The 23143-nt window shown below is 31.2% G+C and overlaps 1 protein-coding gene across 1 annotated transcript in view; it reads left to right on the top strand.

Moving 5' to 3' along the window:
- Positions 1 to 6757: 6757 nt before the first annotated feature.
- The window catches only part of LOC124540563 (twitchin), a 110366-nt gene continuing 93980 nt past the window's right edge, over positions 6758 to 23143 (top strand). Inside the window, exons 1-25 of the mRNA XM_047118239.1 lie at positions 6758 to 6923; positions 9935 to 10178; positions 12206 to 12345; positions 13879 to 13900; positions 14320 to 14482; positions 15965 to 16106; positions 17274 to 17409; positions 17490 to 17693; positions 17778 to 18079; positions 18229 to 18855; positions 18944 to 19116; positions 19203 to 19376; positions 19460 to 19714; positions 19849 to 19965; positions 20068 to 20538; positions 20792 to 20899; positions 21015 to 21131; positions 21253 to 21417; positions 21519 to 21632; positions 21787 to 21888; positions 21970 to 22068; positions 22147 to 22242; positions 22632 to 22724; positions 22859 to 22936; positions 23018 to 23134. Of these exons, the coding sequence (XP_046974195.1) occupies positions 10006 to 10178; positions 12206 to 12345; positions 13879 to 13900; positions 14320 to 14482; positions 15965 to 16106; positions 17274 to 17409; positions 17490 to 17693; positions 17778 to 18079; positions 18229 to 18855; positions 18944 to 19116; positions 19203 to 19376; positions 19460 to 19714; positions 19849 to 19965; positions 20068 to 20538; positions 20792 to 20899; positions 21015 to 21131; positions 21253 to 21417; positions 21519 to 21632; positions 21787 to 21888; positions 21970 to 22068; positions 22147 to 22242; positions 22632 to 22724; positions 22859 to 22936; positions 23018 to 23134 (4188 nt within the window). The 5' untranslated portion in view covers positions 6758 to 6923; positions 9935 to 10005. The remainder of the gene's footprint in view (positions 6924 to 9934; positions 10179 to 12205; positions 12346 to 13878; positions 13901 to 14319; positions 14483 to 15964; positions 16107 to 17273; positions 17410 to 17489; positions 17694 to 17777; positions 18080 to 18228; positions 18856 to 18943; positions 19117 to 19202; positions 19377 to 19459; positions 19715 to 19848; positions 19966 to 20067; positions 20539 to 20791; positions 20900 to 21014; positions 21132 to 21252; positions 21418 to 21518; positions 21633 to 21786; positions 21889 to 21969; positions 22069 to 22146; positions 22243 to 22631; positions 22725 to 22858; positions 22937 to 23017; positions 23135 to 23143) is intronic.

Below are 23143 nucleotides of genomic sequence, written 5' to 3'. Positions count from 1 at the left end.
ACTATAAAGGTTTATTTGTTGGGTTCAGGTGTTCAGCAAAACTTCAAAGATTTTTTATTAGGCAATAGAAATACTAGAGAAACTTTAGAGAGAGAAAGGTATTGCCGATTGTGAGAGATATTTGTGGACTATTGTTTGTTATATTGTTATTCTGATATGCTCGTCACTTCCCGTGGACGCAGATCTGACCCATGTTGACTATGAGCAAGCACCTCTGGAGAAGAAAACATCCCGAAGAAGTTTGCAAGTTTCCAAAGTAATTCTGTCACTTTTATGGGATATAAATAAAAAACAATGTATTGCAATAAGTTTCAAACTTAATGTTCAAACAGTTATGTATATACATATATATGAGATCTTTACAAAGTCCCACTCCCTTAAAGTCATGGCGAACAAAGATACAGTTGCAAAACTACCCTTTAAATCTCTCGAACTTGACCTGCAAATTGGCATAACATATAAATATGAATATATTTATATCGATTCGTATAAAGCGTACATATGAGTCATATTATCAAAAACATCTGTTCTTTGATGTAAGATGTTATAATCACAACTCATGAATTTACACGTAATATCGAATGATACATACATATATTTACAATGATAATGTTCATACTTAAATAAAATTTATGAGCGAATGAAAATAATTTTCCCTTAAGTAGCAAATAAAGTCACGCGTTCTAACCACTGGGCAATCCCAGCTCAGTAGCAAATAATAAGGACGTTATTAATGCCTCACAGAAATAAAAAATGAATAATAATTAAATAGTCACAATATACTTAGCTACGTAAATTAACTTATAAGCTTAATTTAACACAAATAATGATGATATAACATACAAGAAATTATGAGGCCCTAGTGTTATGGCGCCCAACATGGGACAAGTATTTATTTATACTATTTTATACAAAATATTGTTTATTCAATGACTTAAAACAAATTACAAGTTATTATTATAATAAACCCACGTGTTATCGTGATATAAAATTCAAACACCTGCATCCATAAAAATAACATAAAATACCGACATAAAAAGGATTTTTTTTTCAAAGAGATGTACTGTGCAAATTTATAGTAATAATAGTTAAGATTTTTCCCCTGTCTTCTTACTCTATATAACATTTTTAAAGTTCCTAAACCTGTGATCCAAATATTTGACATGACATGGATATAAAAAAGTAAACTATATATGGCCAGGAAGATTATCAATTGAAGAATAAATAGCTCTAAATGAAAACCGAATGAATAATTTTAGAACGATACTGCACTTCTGAAATACTTGGACGCAAACAATGCATGCGCCTACGCAACTTTGCGTGGGCTTCGCTGAAACGTGTTGAGTTATAAGTTGTGACCTTTACATATAAGACATTTTTTGTCACACTAATATGGCTTAGCGGATACATCTAATTAATTTTAACTACAGATCGAATGTTCTAATCCTATTCTTAAATATTAGGTACTATTAGTAAGTAAAAAAAATAGATTTGATTTTAGATGTTGGCTTATAATGTAAAGATTCCAAGATTAGAAACCTAGTCAAAAATTGTGACAAAAATCGCTAAGATTCTGTTAATTTTTCATCAGCTCAACAATAAGGAAAAACTTGAAGACACCTGTATCACATAAAATTAGCACATGTTAGCCACCTGATACAATAATTTAAGACAAAAATTACCGAACAGTGCGATATTAACCGTTTATATTTATATACGTACCTGAAATAAAGACCAAAACGTAACACGTTTTGGAACAGTAAATGATCGGTAAGAATAATGTTAAGACAAAAACATCTGTAGAATACTGGCCTACGAACACATAATATTCTAAAGTTATTTTGAATTTAGAATTTAACTCGAATTCGCAAAATTTACACAAATACGAAAATTTCGCCGAAATAATTTGCTTAAAGATTTATCATTATTTATTTTAAGAACTCACGCACTTCGAAAACAATGAGTAGGTTCGAGAAAACAACCCACGCATTCGTTGATAGAAATTAACTGGTCATTTTACATACTCATTATATACTAAAAATAATATATACTTAAAAAAGAAATTGGTTTTAGAAACTTATTTCCAAACGATAAAAATTAGCGAATTTTTCAGGTTTGATTTCATCCAACTTTTAAATTTTTTAAAAAATAAAAGAAGAAAATCAGATAAATATATTTTCAGTTGAAGCAGTGGTTGAATATAAAATATCCACTAGCGGAAAAAAAACAGTTACATTAATTTCCAAATCTTCAGGAAAATTCTTTTTAATTCTATTTTCAATTTTGAATTTAGAACATATCGAGATTATTTACAAAGTCTGTTTATTATTGAACGAGTGGCGCTAAAATAATAAGACAGATTTAGGTTAATTTTTAGCAAATGTTTGTGTTAACGATTCCTGAAAATATGACCGAAGAGAAGAAACAGAACTGTCAATCGACTTACTTTGTTTATTTTTTACTATACAATAAAAACCTATTTATATATAAACAGTTCAGCATTTCTAATGACTTTGAGCTTTTCTTAAACATTTTATCTTTCAGGTTTCGTATTATTAAGTTCTAGTATAATTGCAAAGAATATATGATCACTGGTTTCATCCATAATCACTTACTTGATGAAGAAAGGAAGTACTGGGTATAGGGTTTCTTTCCTATACCCAAGAGTGCTTCCTTTCATTCATTTCCTAAAATTGTATTTCAATTTCAATTTATGAAAATACTAGTGTAGTCTATGTACTTATTTTAATACTTCTTGTAGTAACAGTATCTGCTATCTAGTAGTGTACTCGTTAGATTATCTAAAAAAAAAATTGTACAAAGGCTTACCCATCTTAACGTGTTTATTTTTCTTCTATCTACATCATAATTCCATTCGAATCGTTTAAACTTTCATCAATGATATAGTCATTGGAATACGCTGAATAATTAATCTCTCTAAATGATGCTTCAAAAATAAATAAAGCTATATTATTATTTATTATTATATTATAAATGATGCTTCTCCTAATTTAGCATGTCTGTCACTATAATTGTCTACGTGCCTTATACGAGGTATCAGAAATTTCATCTTAAAGTATTTTCAGGCGAATTAATCACTTAGCGCGTGTTTAGTGACTCGGCCAAATCACGAGACGCCTGTAATTGATCATTTGTTACGCGAACTAGCGTGACAGATCTCATAGGTTTTAGTTTAGCGACTTTGAATTTTAGTTTAAAAAATATTATTATATTTTTTTAATTAAATTATTTTTGTATATTGCCAAATGTTGAATTTATTTAAAAAGTCCTAATTTTTTACCATCATATTATTACCATGTATTATATTATTACTGAATATATAAAGAGGCTCTCTTGTAATATTTTAATTTAGATTGTTTAACGTGTATGTGGGTATATTTACTGTGTCATTTTTTAGAATTTTAGTAACCGACATTAGCACATTCAAAACCTCGAGATCGCATTTTATGTCAAGATATATACATATTGATTGCTAATACAAATTTAAACATACAAAATCACTTGAAATAACCTTGTCTGATATTGATAGATGATCAGGTTCCCTTGAAAGATTAACAGCATAATATATAAAGGTAAGCATTTAGGAATCGTAATGAAGATTCATAAAAATCTATAAATAATAACAAATACAATGTAATAACAAACAGTAAGACCAGCAGGAAATCTAATTCAAACAATAGCAGACAAAACAAACTAACAAACGACCCACGCAGCAGATATTTTCGATGATCGGGACACATAGCCTCTGATTCAATCATTTGTATATTCAACGGTGAGACTGAAGAATATAAATTGGCTATATATTTTAGCACATTAAGAAATAAACGATTGAGATTAAGGTTGTCTGAGCTTATGTAAGATTAATATTTACACCATTTTGTCATTTCATGTTCCAATTAATCTAGATCTTCTCTTTCAATGACCGTATTTTACAAATAATCTCACACTAGCGACATTGACACTTTAATATAATCCTTTCCTAATATCAAAATAGAGTGCTGTTGTAGTCCCTGCGATTTCATTACAATGCTTTGATTAAATCTTATGTGAGATTTGGGTGGCGCATACCCAGACAGACTTTTAAAAATACCAATCACCAAGTAATATATTCTTGTTACTAATTACTTTTGCAATGTCGTCATTATTCGTGTCTGTTTTTAAATTGTTACAATGAATACTTGAAATAATACAAACATATCGTTTCTTTTTTTCATGGAATAGGTTGACGGATGAGAATATGGGCCACCTGATGGTAAGTGGTCACCATCACCCGTAGACAATGACGCCGTAAGAAATATTAACTATTCCTCACATCGTCAATGCGCCACCGACCTTGGGAACTAAGTTGCTATATCCCTTGTGCCTGTAGTCACACTGGCTCACTCACCCTTCAAACCGGAACACAACAATACTACGTACTGTTGCTTTGCGATAGAATATCCGATGAGTGGGTGGTACCTACCCAGGCGGGCTTGCACAAAGCCCTACCACTAAGTAAATCGTCATGTACTCCATCTATACATTATAATACTATGTTAAATGTTGAATTGTATAATCATCGTGATACAGGATTTATTTCCTGTAAAGCTATCGTTGATTGGGATTTATATTGTCTAAATTTAGCTTTACCAAATAAGTTACAATATGATTTTTTTCATTACTTTTTAAATACACATCCAACTTAGGATATCATTTATATTTTCTCTAAATGAACGATATCTTTAAAGACATATTTCTCATTATCTTTTAAATCTATGGAGACCTAAATTATTGCAATAATAAATTTTCAAGTAAATCACAAGCACATGAATTGAAATCAACTCTCAACACAATTTACATAACGTAAATTTATTTTGGTAAGTCTCATTGACTGAATAATGACGAATTTAAAGCTCGCTTACCTGTGAATTTATTCGTCACCTGACCACCTGAGTTGCCAAGAAGCAATTTAATGAAGAAAATGAAAAATATAGTAAGATAAATGGGCCTAATAATTCTGGACTCGTTGACTGGTGATTAAGTGTAGCTTATAGGAGTCAAAGTAACACCGATTTTGTAAGATATTGTAGATTTAGAATCGTGGATGTAAAAGAGAACCATCCAAAAATAAATAGAAGAGTATTTAGTGTACTTGCTGGTACTTAAACGATCAGTATGTATCACATATAAAAATCCGAGAGACATAGATTTACATTTAGATAAATTGTGCTAGCAAACATTGACTTCTGTTGGTTTAATTTGTGTTTCCCTATCCCGAAAACTATTCAGAAGGTTTCAGGCTTCCTCAGTATAAAAAATCATTATGATCGGATCAGAGGTGTAGGATAACGTTGTATTTAAAATGTATATAGTTTTGGCTTGCTGTAGAACATATTCATTTTTCTTGTTTTTTATTTAGAACTAGCTTACTAAGTTTAATTGATATGTATTAACGGAGTGATATGTTAATGTACCCGTAGATATATTTATAGCACACTTGAACAATAAAATTAACTTTAACGTTAACGCAGATGGCAGCTTTAAATTCAATGTCACGTGAAGTAACGTAGTTAGTGAAACAAATCAAATAGAAAGGGATTAAAAGCATAACTTAATAAAATGTCATTACGACATTTTTTACTTAATATTTAAATGGCAAAATAGTCGATTTTAACTGACTAGCTTACTAAATTGAAAGCAATTTAAATCTTATAAACATATTTGGATATAAATTGAAGCAACGAAAACAATTTGCCCAATATTTTGTCATATCATCGATTTTCATTCAATTAACATTTCAATTTTTATCTGCGCCAGATATTGGTCACCTAAAAACAAACTACACAAACTTGTTATTACTATTTTAAATATACATATAAAGGATTTAAATAAAAAGGTTAACCTATCTGACATTTACAATCTGAATTACACAACAAGACCTATTAACCGGTAGATGAACTCGCTAACGAAAATAAAATTGTTAACCAGAGACCAAATCTTTGAAAATATTTAAATCTTATTTAGTAATCATGAATTTAATAAACATGTATATAAATTGTTTTTACAATCTATTTCATTTCCATTAAATATTTCAGAACTATGATAAAGGACTTAAAAGGAAGCTATTTATTTAATATCGTTAACAAAAATCCACGACAATATTACCTGATATTTATTGAGAATTTATTTCCATCACAAGCTAAGCGTCTTCTGTTGAGTAATTTACATTGTTTATTTCCGTCTGTAAACATGTTCTCTTAGTTATTATGTTCAGAGTAACTGTAATTATTATCTAAACATATACAACTAATTGTTTTCTGTAACTTCGTCCGCTGTTTAACAGCTTTGCTTCCGTTTCTGTCATAATATCAATCTCATAAATTTTATGGTTTTATGATATATTTAGTTTTGGTATTAAAAAGTTACAAACTAGAAGAAAATCTTAACATACTCTAATTGAGGATCGCTTAACATTAATTTCAGTTTAAGGAAAGGATATGCATCATTTTGTTTTGGTACCACAATTATGACAATGTTAAATTGGTAATATTGTAATACTTGAAACAGTCAGTCAGTGCTGAAAGAATTCGTCTCAATCCAACCCTTAGGATCCATTAGATCATATTCTATCTTCGACGGAAAACACCTCTGCATTGGGAACGTCACGTTTCGTTATCCAACCGGCTGCAGCGTCCCACGCGAATTCCCACACCACCTCGGCGGTTCGCCAACTTTTCATAGTTTAGTTACGATTTCGAAAACGACCCGACGCGTCCCGCCGCCGGCGACAACCCTGTCTCTCGATTTTTTATCTTTGTCATTTTCTCGAACATCGTCGTTTAACTATTTGACTAATTGTGTGTGTGTTTTGATTGTGAATTGACTATCTGTGTGATTTGGATTACTTGATCGCTCATCAGACGGTACGTTTAAACTTTCTTTATCTATTTCTATCAATTAAAAGATAAAAGGCAAAAATTATAATTTGTCAGAATATAATGAATTAAACCAGGAAAAAAAATTCAAGGATAAAATTTTAAGAGATCATTTCAATGAAAACTGTAATATTCAAAAATTATAAACTTAAAAGTTTTTGAGGAATGGTCAAATATAAGGTTTTAGTATAGATATTTGGTAAAATGAAAATAAAATGAAGGAGCATTAGGTAATCGTCGGAAGTTAGACGAAACTAAAAAGTTCTCCGAGGCCTTCAACGATTACAGAAATAGATGCGACGTTTCATTTATACTTCTGAAATTCTAACACTGGACACCCACACACTCACACTTCACCTTGTTGGTAGATGGCGCTGACCGCAAAGAAAATGACTCATTTCAGAGCTTTAAGACAAATCTCGCCTAGCTACGCTTACGTTATTTTGTACTGAGATCATTGATTTAGTCATTGAAAGATATTAGACGATCTAATATATTTGAATGATATTTTAGCTTCTCAAAATTTATCTGACTCTAAAGTCTGAATAGATTAAAATAAAACTGTCAAATCTGTTAATCTAGATTAATGATACAGGATTATTGACCTTTTTAATTTCTTGCTCTTAAATCATTTATTTACCTTTATTAATTAATTTTCAATCATAGTAGTTTCCTCATACTAGGTGTATGTTAGGTGTAAGAACAAATATTTCAGTAGTTTTGATATATTAAACTTGATTACCACGACTGGCACTATCTAGTATACCAATCCTATGATGGCACTAGCAAATTTAACGTCGAAAACGTTGGTCTATGTTTCAAATTCTACTCGAAAACTATCTTCTACTCAAGTTCTTTTATTACCACCACGAATATCATCTTACGTTAACAGTTTCACTCATTCAACTATAAAGAAACGATTACTAAATATTCGTACTTGTATTTTGACAAACTAACTACAATAAAAAGTGGAATAAAATGTATAATTGATTATACATTTTCCAATAATTTCAGCCATTACATGACAATTTCCACATTAATTATTGGCAATACAAGAATAAGGAATGTCAATGCCATTAAATACAGATCACAGTTATCACACTATCCTGATAATCATAAAGATAATTTTTCATTTTAATTATATCTATGTCATTACATATTATAACAGGTTACGGATATGAGTTCTTAATTTTTATACGAACTTATAACAAAAACAACGACACGGTGACGTCTCAAAAAGGGGTGTCAATGTCTGCCGTGCGTACAAATAATAATGTAGTTTTTAGTACAGTCTACTAAGAGATGAATATTTAATAGTAATGTAAACACCTATATTTAAAAGTAAAAAAGTTAAGTAACAGCCTGTAACTGTCAAAATTGCTCGTCTTTTGAGATTTCGGAGCATTAAGTATGAAATCGCTAATCCAATGTAATTTGGTGGAAGAGCTTCATCCATTAGATGCAGATTTCCTCATGATGATTTTCCTTAATGTTCTGATGGATAAAACACAATTCAGTGGTAGTTAGTCGGATACAGCTTCAATGAAGATTCATGTCTTCTAACGACTGTGATATCTCGGCTCGGTCTACACTTAACTCAAGTTAAAACTTGTATTTTTACACTTCTGGTTGTAAATCATTCAACTCGTGCAAGATTTCTGACGATATATTGTGTCACCATCGAAATAGAAATACATAAATAACGCGTGGCGTCCGGTTTTGAAAACGTAACCTTCAATTAAGATTTACTATAGCCACCATACCGGTTCAAAATACATTTTGAAAGCAAATATTTATAATTTTTATATTCTCACAACTCATAATTTTAGAAATTTAAATCCCTTTCAATGTAAAAAATAAAAATAAGTTCATTAAAGATTAATAAAAAATAAAATCTTATTTGCAATTAATTACAAAAAAGTATACAAATTTTTTTTTATTTTTTGATCGTAGCAAAACAGATTCTTAATTTTCGTCGACATGGCAATTACTTGTATTCTACAACAGCCATTCAAATGACTTTATTTGAAAAAAATAAATAAGTGCGCGGCAGCGTATGCAATAACAATGGATTTCTATACTAATGTATGAAAAATAACAGGCTATAAGTGTATGAATTAAGTATCAAGATTATTTGAATATTAAAATTATTAATTTAATTAATGTATAGTCCAATCCAATCTATAACACAAGTATCAAAGGTAGCTTCTATCAAAGAAAGACTACTGCTTCACACACCTCGTCCGTAGCGTAGCATAAACTAAAATGATGTAGAATTTGCATCAAAGTAAAAAAAAAATTCAAGTTCCAATCTCCACACCGACGTGTCATAATCGTCTCTCTTTAATACTAAGCATAATAACATGACTTCGGTTCAAAATTCAGGCTAAAGAACATAATTACTCATAAACTTTTACAGTTCTTTATACAATGAGCAATACATATAACTTATATACAAAGTTTGTTTTTGTAGTAGAATCTGCGGCAGTACATATCCACATTGACCTCTAAAAAAAGTTGGTTAAAAGCACTCTTTGTATTAAGACTAAATAAATCGATGCATTTATTCGAAACGTTTTATCCAAATGCTGAATACTATAGATCTTACCGAGATAAATCGACAATATACCATGTAGTTATTTGGATTAAACGTGAACGTATCTAACAATATTATTAATAAAAATAGTGTAAATTAACAATAATAATAATACAAACATCCGAAATCAAACTTCCTAACGCTTTAAATCTATTATTATTGACATTGAAATGAGAATCAAGTTCACCTACAGGTACCACCAAATATTCATATATTTTACCATCAAACAACAATACTTTTTATTGTTGTTTACCAAGGTTGGTGGTGCCTTGGAGGTGTATGGAAGGATTGAAATTTCTTACGGTTCTAACATCTATAGGCTGTGGTGACCACTTACCATCAGGTGGCCCAATTGTGCATATTAGTTAACAAATGCTTATTATATAAATTTCTATTCCACCAGGTCGACAGCTCGTCCGTTTTTCATAGACGAAGCTTCAATTTTTCAACCAGTGATGACAAACGGCTAGCAATATGGGGGTGACCGACGATTTTGCCCCGAGCTTCACTCAGAAGCCGCAGCTGCGCCAAGAGGATGATGGCAATAAGCTCATCTTCGAGTGCCAACTCCTGGCTTCCCCGAAGCCAGAGATCAGCTGGTACCGCAGTGATGAACTGCTCAAAGAGGATACTAGGACACAATTTAAGTAAGTCTTTTCTTTTTTTATTAATTTTCAATTTATCAAACACATTTTTAATCGAGTTAATATAACAGCCGTTAAACTAAATAATTTAAATACAATAATCTAAATAATGGAATAAATTATTCATATTCGTAAGTTGTATTTTGTAATGCGTCTTTTTAATTTGCATTTTTTTTTAAAGTAAACGAAAATGTTTATGTAAACTGATATTCAGTATTCTTTTTTTTATTTATCTATAAGGTTCACTTTAATACACCGCGTTAAGATCATCATGTTTTTTTTTTTTTTTTTTTTTTTTTTTTTTTTTTTTTTTGACATGTTGACAGCGTTGAGCGTATACTCGTAACAGACTAAAACACCTTGGTTCTCTTTGCCTTTACAACGTAGACCAATTAATTTATAGCATTAGGGTCAACGACACGGTCGCCTGACCGATTCACGATTTCTTCTTAATGTTCCTTTTGATACTAATATAAGCCAAGACAAACGAAAGTTGACACATTTGGCACGGCCGGCCGTCTCGAGACAAATAAAAAGGACAAAATCGAATCGGTATATTTGAATCATTAAGTAATTGAACAAATATTGTGACTGTTTTAACACCTGTATTACCACTTACTGTGCTATAAATCTTCATATATTTGAATTTAAAATACCTAATTACAAGTTGTACTCTATTTGTCGCCGACGTTAATGTTACCTTTAAATTCGTCAGCACCTTAGGGCGACTTTATTTGACTTAAAGTACAGTGCTTTTGTAATTTTAAAGTGCTCTTCAGTTTTCATTTACGTGGCAAATATTGAAACCGATGTTATTTTCGTATTGAGTTTTGCTGACCCTACTTTCATCAGTACAGTTTTTCACTGTAAGAATTAATCGAACGATGCTGATGATGACCATATCATTATGACCGATATATACACTGCACAAAAGTGTGTGCAAAAATAAGTGCACTTTCTATACCCTTGTTTTCATAATCAGATGGAACAGCAAATTCAACACGTTTGGAAAAAGTTTATTCGTAGAACGAATAATTTAGATCATTTACATATCTATATAGTATCACTCTACAGGAGAAGCTAAACAAAAAGGCTATCTTTATTATCTTGTGTGAAGGCTACGCATTTTATTCCGACGCGTGTTCAGCTTTTACACTTGATTTAGATATATAACAGCTCTTCCCTCGTCCTATGAAGAGACAAATCTAATACATGATTCGTGTTTGTGTTCAAAATGTATGTTATCCAATTAACTATGAAAATAAAAATGGATTGCTAATATTTAAAAACATTATCTACCAAGAAAATTATATACTCAAACTCAATAAATATAAATATGGAAATGAACCTATAATAGTAGTCTGTAGTTTTGAGTTCTAAAAGATTTTCTTTAATGGTACAAATCGATCCCATGGGCAGATAAGGGACATAATCAGATTTAAAATTTGACTGTAAAAAATCTTATGATATTTTTCTTCTAACTAAGAAGGTACACTACTGCTCGGATACATAAATTGTGAGATCAGGATTAGAATTCAAATTTTTTTTGTTCTATGTGATAATTTACCTCTTACATTTTATTCTTCAGAATATACGAATATGATATTACATATAAAATTTAAGGACTTTTTATAACATCTAGATGACCACATCAATAAATATAAATTAATTTGCTCTAAAATATTTCAATTATAAAAGTAACTTCCTCAACAATGGTTAATATGTTTGGCTGTCACCATTACGATCTGCGGTCATTGGGATTCGAAATAAAAAAGTTTCTGCGTGATCTGAAAGCACATATTATTATTGATCCTGAAACTGATTTTCAATTCTGATATTGAGACAATAGTTATTAAGTGCGTAAGTGTTTGTACACATTTGTGCATTACGTCACAATCTTGTCTTGAGATGTTACTCAAATTACTAAATTAATTTTTATTAAAATGTCAGTATTTCTCTTGAATCGATGCTAAGGAGTATGATTTTATCTCGTGGTGATGGTGTTATTTCAACATAATAAACTTCCTCAGGATCCAGAGCATCGCCAACAACAAGTTTCTGGTGGTGCTGGAGCTGGACGACGTGATCGAGACAGATGCGGGGCTCTACAAGGTTAAGGCTAAAAATAAGATGGGCGAGGTGGCCGCCTCCATCAACCTTAACTTTAGCCGTGAGTATCGAAACAGTACCATCAATAACCAGCGCGACTTCGCCTGTTACATATATCTGTGGATTTTATAAGCGACATGTTTGTTAATCTTCAAAACTTAAGTGATATTTTTTATAGTCACGCTATGAGTAAAAATTACATTTTGAATAGGCTATTTGAGGAAAATTTAAGCATCTCACCGTATTATTTCGAATTATCTATGTCGAATTAATACGCAGATATGAATAACAACAAAATTATTATCCAGAGTATGTAATCAGCTACCTGTATAAGTTATATTTCTCAAAGAAACTTTAAAATTGTAAATCACAATCTGTATATAGAAAATCATATTCCTTTTATTTTTAAAAGACGAATATATGATTCAGGAATGTTCGTTAAAATCTATTTATATATAGTAATAAAATAACTATACATTGTAGAACACAGCGTAACTCAACACTGGTGTCAATAAAAATACAAAAATAAAAGCATTAGTCAGAGATAAAAATATATTAAGAAAAAAATCCGCCGCGCTGATCGCAGCCAAGCATTGGCAAGATAAAACTAAATACGATGACATGTTCATGACAAATACTTGAGATGGCATTGTCATGAACATTTAACATATTAATGTACGTCTTGTATCCCTATTTACTTGTTATTTGAATAGAATAACCTGACATTCTGTTGACATTATTTATGTAAAAGAAATAGAGACAAATCTCTTTGATGCAACCTCTTTGCAGTTATTGTGTACTTTGAAACAAATTACTTTTACGTGTATGTATATGTTTGATAAAAATAAGTGTAGAAATGCAGTATTTCTTCTGTCTGAGGTGTTAAATTACGAACTGACGGTAAACTTTTGACTACCGATAAGCATTGAATAAAGATTTTGACTTGTCCTTAACTAGGAATAAATTCGAGATAAAATAAAGAGCACTATTTACAATTATAAATAAATAGCAAAGCCCAGGCAGATCGCTGGTGTTTGAACTAATCACCTTCTTAACAAGATTATGCAAAGTTTAAATTGAATATCAGCAAGAATTAGATGTACTAATATTCAGAGGTCGTTCGAAATACCAGGCACCTGGATATATTCTGAGATCATGCCTATTGCGATTTCGAATGTTTATATCTGTTTGATGTTATTCAAAGTAAACTTTCAAACGATCAGACTGTTACAGTGCTATTTTGTGAATCTAATATATTTAAACGAAACATAGTAAATCATTTTCACGCAGAAATAACAGTTTATATAAATAATTGCAATTTTTTTGTGGTATAAATTAATATTTATTCTTCAAGATTCCAATGCTTATTGGTGGATATATAGCAAATTTTCATTAGAAAAATACAGACTCCTCATGATTTATTTAATCTAAGCACAAACTAGGTACATAAAAACCAGTAAACTCTTGCCCAATTTCGAATTCAGAATCTTGGGTACAATTACCTGTTTTAGTTTACCAAGCCTTCTCAGATTCGATTAAAGTAAGTGTAAGAATATAATTGTTATGAAATTAAATGAAACCTTTTCATTTTCAGCCGCTGACGAAGACAAACAAAAGTGAGTACTTCTAAATTTTTTTCAAATGAAATTTAATCTTAGTGACAACGCTTTATTAAAGTTTTTCTTTAATGGTGCAAATCGATCCTATGGGCATATAAGGGACATTCTCAGATTTGAAATTTGACTGTAAAAAATCTTATGATTTTTTCTTTCTAACTAAGAATGTTCACTTCTGCTCGGATACATAAATTGTGAGATCAGGATTAGAATCCAAAATTTTTTGTTCTTTATTATAATTTACCTCTTACATTTTATTCTTTATAATATACGAATATGATCTTACATATAGAACTTAGCTAGAGACAGATAAATAAATAAAGCTATATGAAAAATAAATGAACACACTTATAGAGCTAAAATACAAGGTACATTTATGTAAGTTATTCAAGTTCTAAGTGATATAAATAATTTTACAGACAAGTGGACGGTAAAGCGCCAACGTTCGCGCGCAAGCCAGCCATTCGACAAGAGGACGATGGCAAGCGACTCATATTCGAGTGCCGTATCGAGGCCGAGCCGGTGCCCAGTGTTGCCTGGTTCCACAACACAGCGGAGGTCTCACCAGGATCAAGGCACAAGGTAGGCCTTTGAAATACAGAAGCAAATTGAATCACAAATATTAATAATCTGTAAATTTCTCAATGCTGGGCTAAGTCCTTCTCTTCTTTTGAGGAAAAGTTTCGAAACATATTCCACAACGCTATTCCAATGGTGGAATACATATGTGGCAAAATTTCTATGAAATTAGATACGTGCAGGTTTCCTGCACGATGTTTTCTTCGGCTATAAATTATAAACACAAATTAAGCTCATGAGTATTTGGTGGTGCTTACCTGGCCGTTTAAACGCGCAATCATCGTCTAAAATGCACGCGTTCTAACCACTGGGACATGTTGGCTCATCTTTATCATAATATTTGCGAAATTTAAATAGATTGAATTTCTTTTTTTGAAATTAATAGAAGAATGAATTATTGATTCAGTGTCTAGATATTGAAATAAAATAAAAAATAAACAACTGTTAAGATAAACAACATAAAGATGACCTTGACCCATATAGTTTGTTTGAAAGATAGGACTCAGCTGATAAACTGACCTAAATTTATATAAATGTTCAGCTTGTTAATGAAATTATAGTATACATCCCAAACCCCAGAATATCATCTGTATCTGTTCCATTACTACAAAGCGTGATAGTGTAAACTGAAAACAATGTCCCTTATTCATAAGATTCTAGAAATTTCGATGAAGCTTTTATACGACCATGCAAATACTAATTAAACAATTATAAGTGACGCAGAATTTTTATTATTTATCTTTCATTCTAATCAATATACCGTTAATTTGTTTGAAATTATTTAGTTCCCAAAAAACTGTACGAAATAAATTTCGATTTAATTACAAGACTCACGCAAACATTTTTTTTTTTTAAAAGTAAAGTAACATGTAAATTACCCATTGCTGGGCTAAGGCCTCCTGTTCCATTAAGGAGAGTGTTTTGGAACATATTCCACCACGCTGTTCCAATGTCGGTTGGTGGAATGCGCACGTGGCAGAATTTCGATGAAATTAAACACATGCAAGTTTCCTCACGATGTTTTTCTTCACCGCCGAGCACGAGATGAATTATAAACACATATTAAGCACATACATATATATAGTGGTACTTGAACCCGAAATCGTCGGTTAAGATGCAAGCGTCCTAACCACTGGGACATCTCAGCTCTTTTTTTATATGATAGAATTTCAACTAATTTAATTACGTATAAATTAGCTTAGACATCAATATATTCAATTTTAATTACATAACTACCATAAGTAAATAGGAATTTAATTTTTTGAGCGACGATGGCATATATATAATCCAAAATAATACTTTATCGAAATTTAAGTCACCATATCTAAACATGAATCAATACCAATACGAGAATATAAACATCAGTTGTTTTTTCGAAAAATCAATTTATTTTCATAACTACAGATAACAATATATGTCGAAGGAAGAGTTATAAAGATTTTAAATTCTTATTGATTAATTGAGTTTGCCTATTTTTTTTTATAGTTAACAGTAAGCAAAGACGGCAAATCATATTATGCATCATTGGAAATCAACAACGTGACTGTGGAAGATGCCGGCAAGTATCGCGTGACGGCCAAGAACGAACTTGGAGAAAGCAATGCGACGATCAGCTTAAATTTCGACAGTGAGTCTCATAAATAGCATTTTGCAAGTAAAGTTAGTTAATAAAGCAATTTTAAATAAAGAATATATCGTAAGTTCAAAAAAAGAAGATAAAAAGACAGTACAAGTGACTGTATAATTTTTTTTTAAATATATGAAAATTCCATTTTCAAATAAATAGCCTATAAGCAAAAATATACAGCCAAGTCATATTTCAATGATTAAATAATTTTAATACAATGATTTATATATAAAGACCTTAAACACATATTCATTAAAATATTTAAAAAAGAAACACGCAACGCATGATAATTACATTGTTGTACTTCGCACTCTATTGTAGAGTATCAGTTTCGACACACACACTCCATTGACACAGACACACACACACAAACAAAGTTATTTAATTTACGAAATTAGCCGTCCAAATTTAAGAGTCACATCAATTCTGCTTACGGTGTTATGCTTCATTGTATTTGTGTGGTTCTAATCCAGTAAATGTTATAATGTATACTCATTATTTTAAACGTAGTATTTGCAGCACAGCTTATTTCGTTCATCAACTAATTCCCCGAGTCAAAAAAACACTCGATTTTATCTTTCAGCTTATATTTTAAGATGTTTTCTCTGAAAGACAAATTTTTACATACATTTTTCAATAAAAGTATATATGAAATACTTTTATGAACATTTGTTTTTTAAATACACACACTCAAAAGCACTTAAACATTTATGTATTTTTTGCATTTCACTAATAATATTATTATCTTTACGTATTTTGAATCTCATTTAGTATATGTCTCGCTGATTGCTTTACTAACCTCTTACCCCTGAGCATATGACATTGTGTTAAATGTTTTAAAGTTCTTTGCTTTAGCGTACGCTCTAGTACGAGATGAATATTTGTAACAAGAGCCACTGTAATGCGTACTGTTTTGAGATATCTTAGATTAAAGATAGTTTAAAAACAAAAAATATTATTATATATGTATATGTATCTATTCGATAATCTTAACTATACTCTATCCCTCGATTAACTCTTATATACCTGGCGATGTTATTAATACATACACGAGTCATAAGAAAACATCTTAAATATATTGCCAATCAGTCTTTGTGATAAAGCTGCAAATCTTCGTGAGAAATTTATAACGAAAGTTAGGGTCCACTAATATAAAAACTGATATAGGCGACGAAGCGCCCGTGCCTGAAGACTTTATCAAACCGACATTCACGGAGAGACCTGTCATCAGGCAATCGGAAGATGGTACCAAAATCACTTTCGAATGTCGATGTGTTGGCAAACCGAAACCAACCATTACATGGTAAGGACAATCTCATTGGAAATAATTACAAATCAGTATATGTCCTTTTATTTGAAACTAACGTGAGGACGTATAAACAGGTACCATGGAAAGAAATTAATAAAAGAAAGCAGTCGATACAAAATATCATTAGAAGAGGATCAAACATTATATCATATGGCGCGACTAGAAATTGTAGGCGTAGAGAATTCAGACAAGGGAGAATACAGGGCTGTGGCTAAAAATAAACACGGTGAAGGCGTAGCTAAAATAAACTTAAATTTCCAGGGTGGGGATAAACCAAAGTAAGCGTAATTTACTATAAAATCTTTTAAATAAGAAAATAAATTTTGGGATCTTTATTAAGATTTTTTATCTCTCTTGAACAGAATCCCAGATGGCAAAGCACCTAGATTTCCTAAAAAACCTACAATTAGACAGGAAGGGGATATTTTAATTATGGAATGTATACTCGAAGCGTACCCTGTACCAGATATTACATGGTATCATGGTGATAAAGAAATTAGGGACGGTGCTAAAATGAAGATGTCTAGAAAAGCCATCGGGAAGGATACATTTAACCTTACCTTAGAAATTTTAGGTCCTACTAAGGAAGATGGTGGAAATTATAGATGTAACGCTTTCAATGTGTTTGGTGAGAGCAACGCCAATATTGCTCTAAACTTCCAAGGTAATAAGAGGTTGACGTAAAACAAAATTAAGTAATAAACAAAGTACGCATACAGTAGCAATGCATGACAAGCTTGAAGCTTTTGAGCTGCATGAAACTCATTAGCGACGGTAAGTATAACGTAATATTAATGCACTTTTGTTATTTAGGTGGGGATGACGAAAATGGTTTTGCACCATCATTCATAGAAAAACCACGAATCATTCCCAACGAGGATGGCACACTCATTACAATGCGTTGTGTCTGTAAAGCCAAGCCGGCGGCTGAAGTAACGTGGTACCGTGGCACGACCGTTATCAAGGCTAGCAGCAAAATACAAATTAAATCATCTGTAATAAGCGAGGACGTTTACGAGTTGGTATTGCTCATATCAAATCCGACGGCAGCAGATGGTGGCGCTTATCGCTGTCACGTCCAAAATGAATTTGGTGAAAGCAATGCTAACCTCAACTTAAATATTGAGGCTGAACCGGAACCTGAAGGAGAAGGACCAACATTCGTTGAGAAACCTACAATTCAGTCTAGGGAAAACGGTAAACTCGTAGTAATGGGATGTAAGGTAAAAGCTAGCCCAAGACCAACGATCATATGGTACCACGAGGGTAAAGAAATCAGGGACTCGTCGAAAATAAAGACCAGGGTCGAAGTTAAAGACGACATTTACACTATCACTTTGGAACTTATAGACCCTGGCATGGAAGACTCCGGATTGTATAAATGCAATATCAAAAATGAACTTGGAGAGCTCAATGCTAATCTAACGCTCAATATTGAAAGTACGTTTCTTTTATTTTACATATTCATTATAATTTTATTCCTATGAATAAAATATTTTTAATTTTTTATTTATATTTTTGTTTACAGTCATTCCAGTTATAAAAGAAAAACCAAAGATCATTAAGATAGTTAAAAAGAAGACTGTGATTGTTGAATGTAAAGTATTAAGTAAATTTGCACCTTCTTGCACATGGTTTAAGGAAGCCAGTGCTGTTAAAGAAGATTCTAGACACACGGTGCTAATTGAACCTGTTAGAGAAGTAAGTTTAAATATTTTAATTGAATTTATTGTTACAAAATACAATTATCGAACACTGTAACAATTTTTTTTTTTGTGTTATTTAAGGGTGAATTCGCAGTCAAATTAGAAATCTCTAACGTATCACAACAAGATAAAGGATCATACAAGCTTGTTGCAAAGAACGAAAAGGGAGAAGCGACTTCACAACAAGTCGAAATCACTGAAATTGTTGAAGAGAAAGGAGAAAAACCACAAATCATTAAACATCTCCGAAGTTTGGTGAGTACTTTACATGCCTAATGATCATCATGTACTTTTGTCATAAACTATTATACTTAATTGTAAATATTTTTCTTTTCTAGGCCAGGAAAGAAAATGAGGAAGCTGAATTCGTAGCAGTTCTCAAAACATCAGATCAATCCTGTAGATGTACTTGGTACAAAAATTCGACAGTGATTAGAGAATCCTCAGAAGTAAACACGTCATTTGATGGTACTAATGCACGTTTGATAATCAGAAAAGTATCATCAAAATATGTTGCTAACTACCGAGTAGTCATTAAAAACGAATTCGGTGAAGATGAATCAAGTGCAGATTTAACACTCACCGAAGAAAAGGTAAATAGTTGTAAAACCTTGTATCCTATTAAGTAATTATATCATTTTTAACGAGTACAATTACTTAACAGATATAATTAAATAAATAAAATTAAATTTGATTTTCATAATAACAAATTATATTGTTATATTAGAAAAAGAAAAAGGAAGAAGAGGAAGAAGAAACTACTGTAATAGAGGAGTCTGAGGAGGAGATGTCGATTGTAGAAGAAAAATCTATAATCGAAGAAAATCATGTCGAAGAAAAGAGGGTAATTATTAATTTATTAATGTGTGAAAACTTTAGAATACCTGTTTAATTCGTATTATTATTTATATAATCGTATTCTTTACTCTTTATACTTTTCATTAAGCAGAAAGAAGAGAAAAAACAAGAGGAAGAGGAAGAACAGACTATTATTGAACAAAAGAAAACAGCAGCTAAAAAGGTATCAAAGAAAGAAGAAGTAAAGGTGGAAGCTAAAAAGGAAGAAGTTCAAATTGAGGCCCAAAAAACTGAAACTAAAGTCGAAGCAAAGAAAGTAGAAACTAAAGCGCAAGAACAGAAGAAAGCTGAAGCAGAAATAGAAGAGGCCAAAAAGATTCTGGAAAAGAAAACAGCTAAAACAGAAGAAGAAAAGAAGGCCCTTCTAGAGAAAATTGAGAAAAAGAAAGTAGAAAAAGTACCTGAGGCTGAACCTAAAATAGAAGGCATTCCAAAACTGAAACCAGTCAAACCTAAGGAAGAGCCTAAGCCACAAGAAGAAAAGAAAGATACCAAAAAGACCGAAGAGAAAAAGAAAGTTGTTAAAAAGAAGGTTGTTTCTAAAAAGAAGGAGGCAGACGTAAGTATATATTTGTTAATTAATATAATTGCAAAAACTGAATGTAAAAAATTTAAGAAGATTATAGAAGACAACAAAAACTCATATTGTTTTATATAAAAATTGTAATAACGAGTTATACATGTTGTACATGTATTGTTACTGCAAATATCAGCTTACATCTCTATGTTCTGTATTTACTACGTAAGTGATAACAAATTGTTTGTTGTGTGTTGTGATAACATTAGACGTGCTAAAACTTTATTTAATTTAGGATGTGTTGGAGTTCGTTGACGATTACGAGCGCCCTGTACTGGAGAAATATGAAAAAATTACACCAACACCTCTCGAAAAGAGACCAAAGGTTAATGACACACTAAAGGTAATCACTTGACAACATACTCCACTTGACCACAACATTAATGAATATAAATAAATATTTTCTAGAATAATTTAGGTTATTTAAACGATTTTGAAATAATGTATTCTATATATAGACAAAACGCGCGTCCGTAACTGAGAGTATTGAAAGTCAGCCAGAGGAAAGTGACGAGGAACCCTCAGTTGCAACTCCGACACCGGAGAAAAAGACAAAAGTAGAAACTAAAGAGAAGGTATAACACGGCAATAATGCTATTTCAATTTCTTTTCTAATCACTCAGGCTTTGACACTACATAATTAAAAAAAATTACGTAAGAATTAAAAAAATACTGTCTATTTTTTTATTAAAATAGGTTCAAGAAGAAACTAGGCGTTCAAGCATTAAAAAGAGCGTACCTAAACCAGAGGAACCCGTTGACGAGTTAGGTCAAGTAAAATTGTCTAAGGCTCCTACAAAACCGGTAATAGAAACACCTGAGGAACCACAAGTAGCAAAAACAAATAAAACAATTAAAAAGGTAGATCTTAATATTATAAAGTATTCTTGCTCAACTAAATATATAAAATTTATTTAAAATTTTCGGTAAACATAAATCTTTAATTTTAACTTTTACTTTAGCCTGATGAGCAAAAAGAATTTGTGGACGATTACGAAAGGCCAGAACTAGAAAAATATGATAAAATCAGTCCTACGCCGATTGATAAAACAAAGAAACAGAATGGAGTTAGTGAGGTATAATTGCATATTAGTATTTTCTCGTATTTCTTTCTTGAACATCTTTGTTGATTCAACAACACGTGAAATTTTATACTTATTACCATAAAATTTGAAGTGATTCTCTCAAATCTATTTAGCAGAAAATTAAAATTAGAGTAACACTTTTTAGGAAACATCTGAGTTTATAGACGATTACGAAAGGCCACAACTTGAAAAATACGAAAAAATCACACCTACACCGAAAGACAAACGTCGTCCTAGTGATACACAGGTATCTTAAAATTAATTCTTAAATTCTCAATTAGATAAAACAAAAAACTAACGATATTAAAAACAAATCAACTCTTTAAAGGATGAAGTTGACATGATGAAGGGTAAAATTAAACCTAAACAAAAAGAAGACGAACCAGAAATGCCGACACTGCGAAAACGGTCTATTGCTAAAGATAAGGTAGTAATCAAAATCAATTTCGCAAACGAAACATCTTTTAAATTGTACCATCTAAAATAAAATTATTATGTAATTTAGGAAGAGGAGAAAAAACCTGACGAGAAACCAAAACCAAAATCGGTTAAAAAAGATGAAACAAAACCTAAAAAACGTCCTTCTATCAAAGAAAAGGAGGTACAAACAAATTCTAAACAATCTAACAAATTACAAAATAACACAAGAATAATTTACGTTTTGGATTTATGAGGCATAACTACTTCTTCGCGATTTTTATATATCTTCCTACTTATAATACACCTTATTAATCGTTTTCAAGAAAATAAAAATTCTTTATAACAACGCACACCTATTTCTTACATAACATTTTAAAAACCTTCCAAAGATACTAAGCTTACGGCATGGCGGAAATTACAATTATATGCTTTTTAAAATATAATCCGAAGCAGGCTATTAAGAAGCGTTCTGACTTTCGACATAATATTATTAAAAAAAAAAAAACTTGCTTAACTTAAGTTGGCTTTATTAAATTACATTAGTAGTAATTTATATGAATAATTTTGAAGGTCGAAGAGGAAGAATTTATCGACGACTACGAGAGACCGGTTCTCGAAAAATACGAAAAAATCAGTCCTACGCCTATCGAGAAAAAGAAAAAGGTAGACTTTAATGAAAACAATAATAACCTTTTTACGCATTTGTTCATTCCAAAATATTAAGCGTATCATTAACTAGACTTTGAGTAATTATAGACTTATTACGTTACAATAATATTTTTTTAACAATTAATTAGGAGGACAAAAAGCCAGAAGAAGCAACTTCTGTTACTGCTCAAAGGCGTCGATCCGTAAAAGACAAAGATAAGCCTGAGGTAGATTCACATACAAAACACGTATTATATATTTTTATTATAATTTGACAAAAAATAAACTAAACACATTATGTTTCATAGCCTATGGAGGTCGATGAAACTGTGAGCGTAACAAAGCCTAAAGGTCCAGTTAAACCGGGACAAGAACCCGAAGATGTTTCACTTACACACAAAACACCAGCCGAAATTAAACCTACGGTTTGTATT

Source organism: Vanessa cardui, chromosome 25 (assembly GCF_905220365.1).
Source record: "Vanessa cardui chromosome 25, ilVanCard2.1, whole genome shotgun sequence".
NCBI classification, from domain to species: Eukaryota; Metazoa; Arthropoda; class Insecta; order Lepidoptera; family Nymphalidae; genus Vanessa; species Vanessa cardui.
This window is presented reverse-complemented; position numbering and strand designations above follow the sequence as displayed.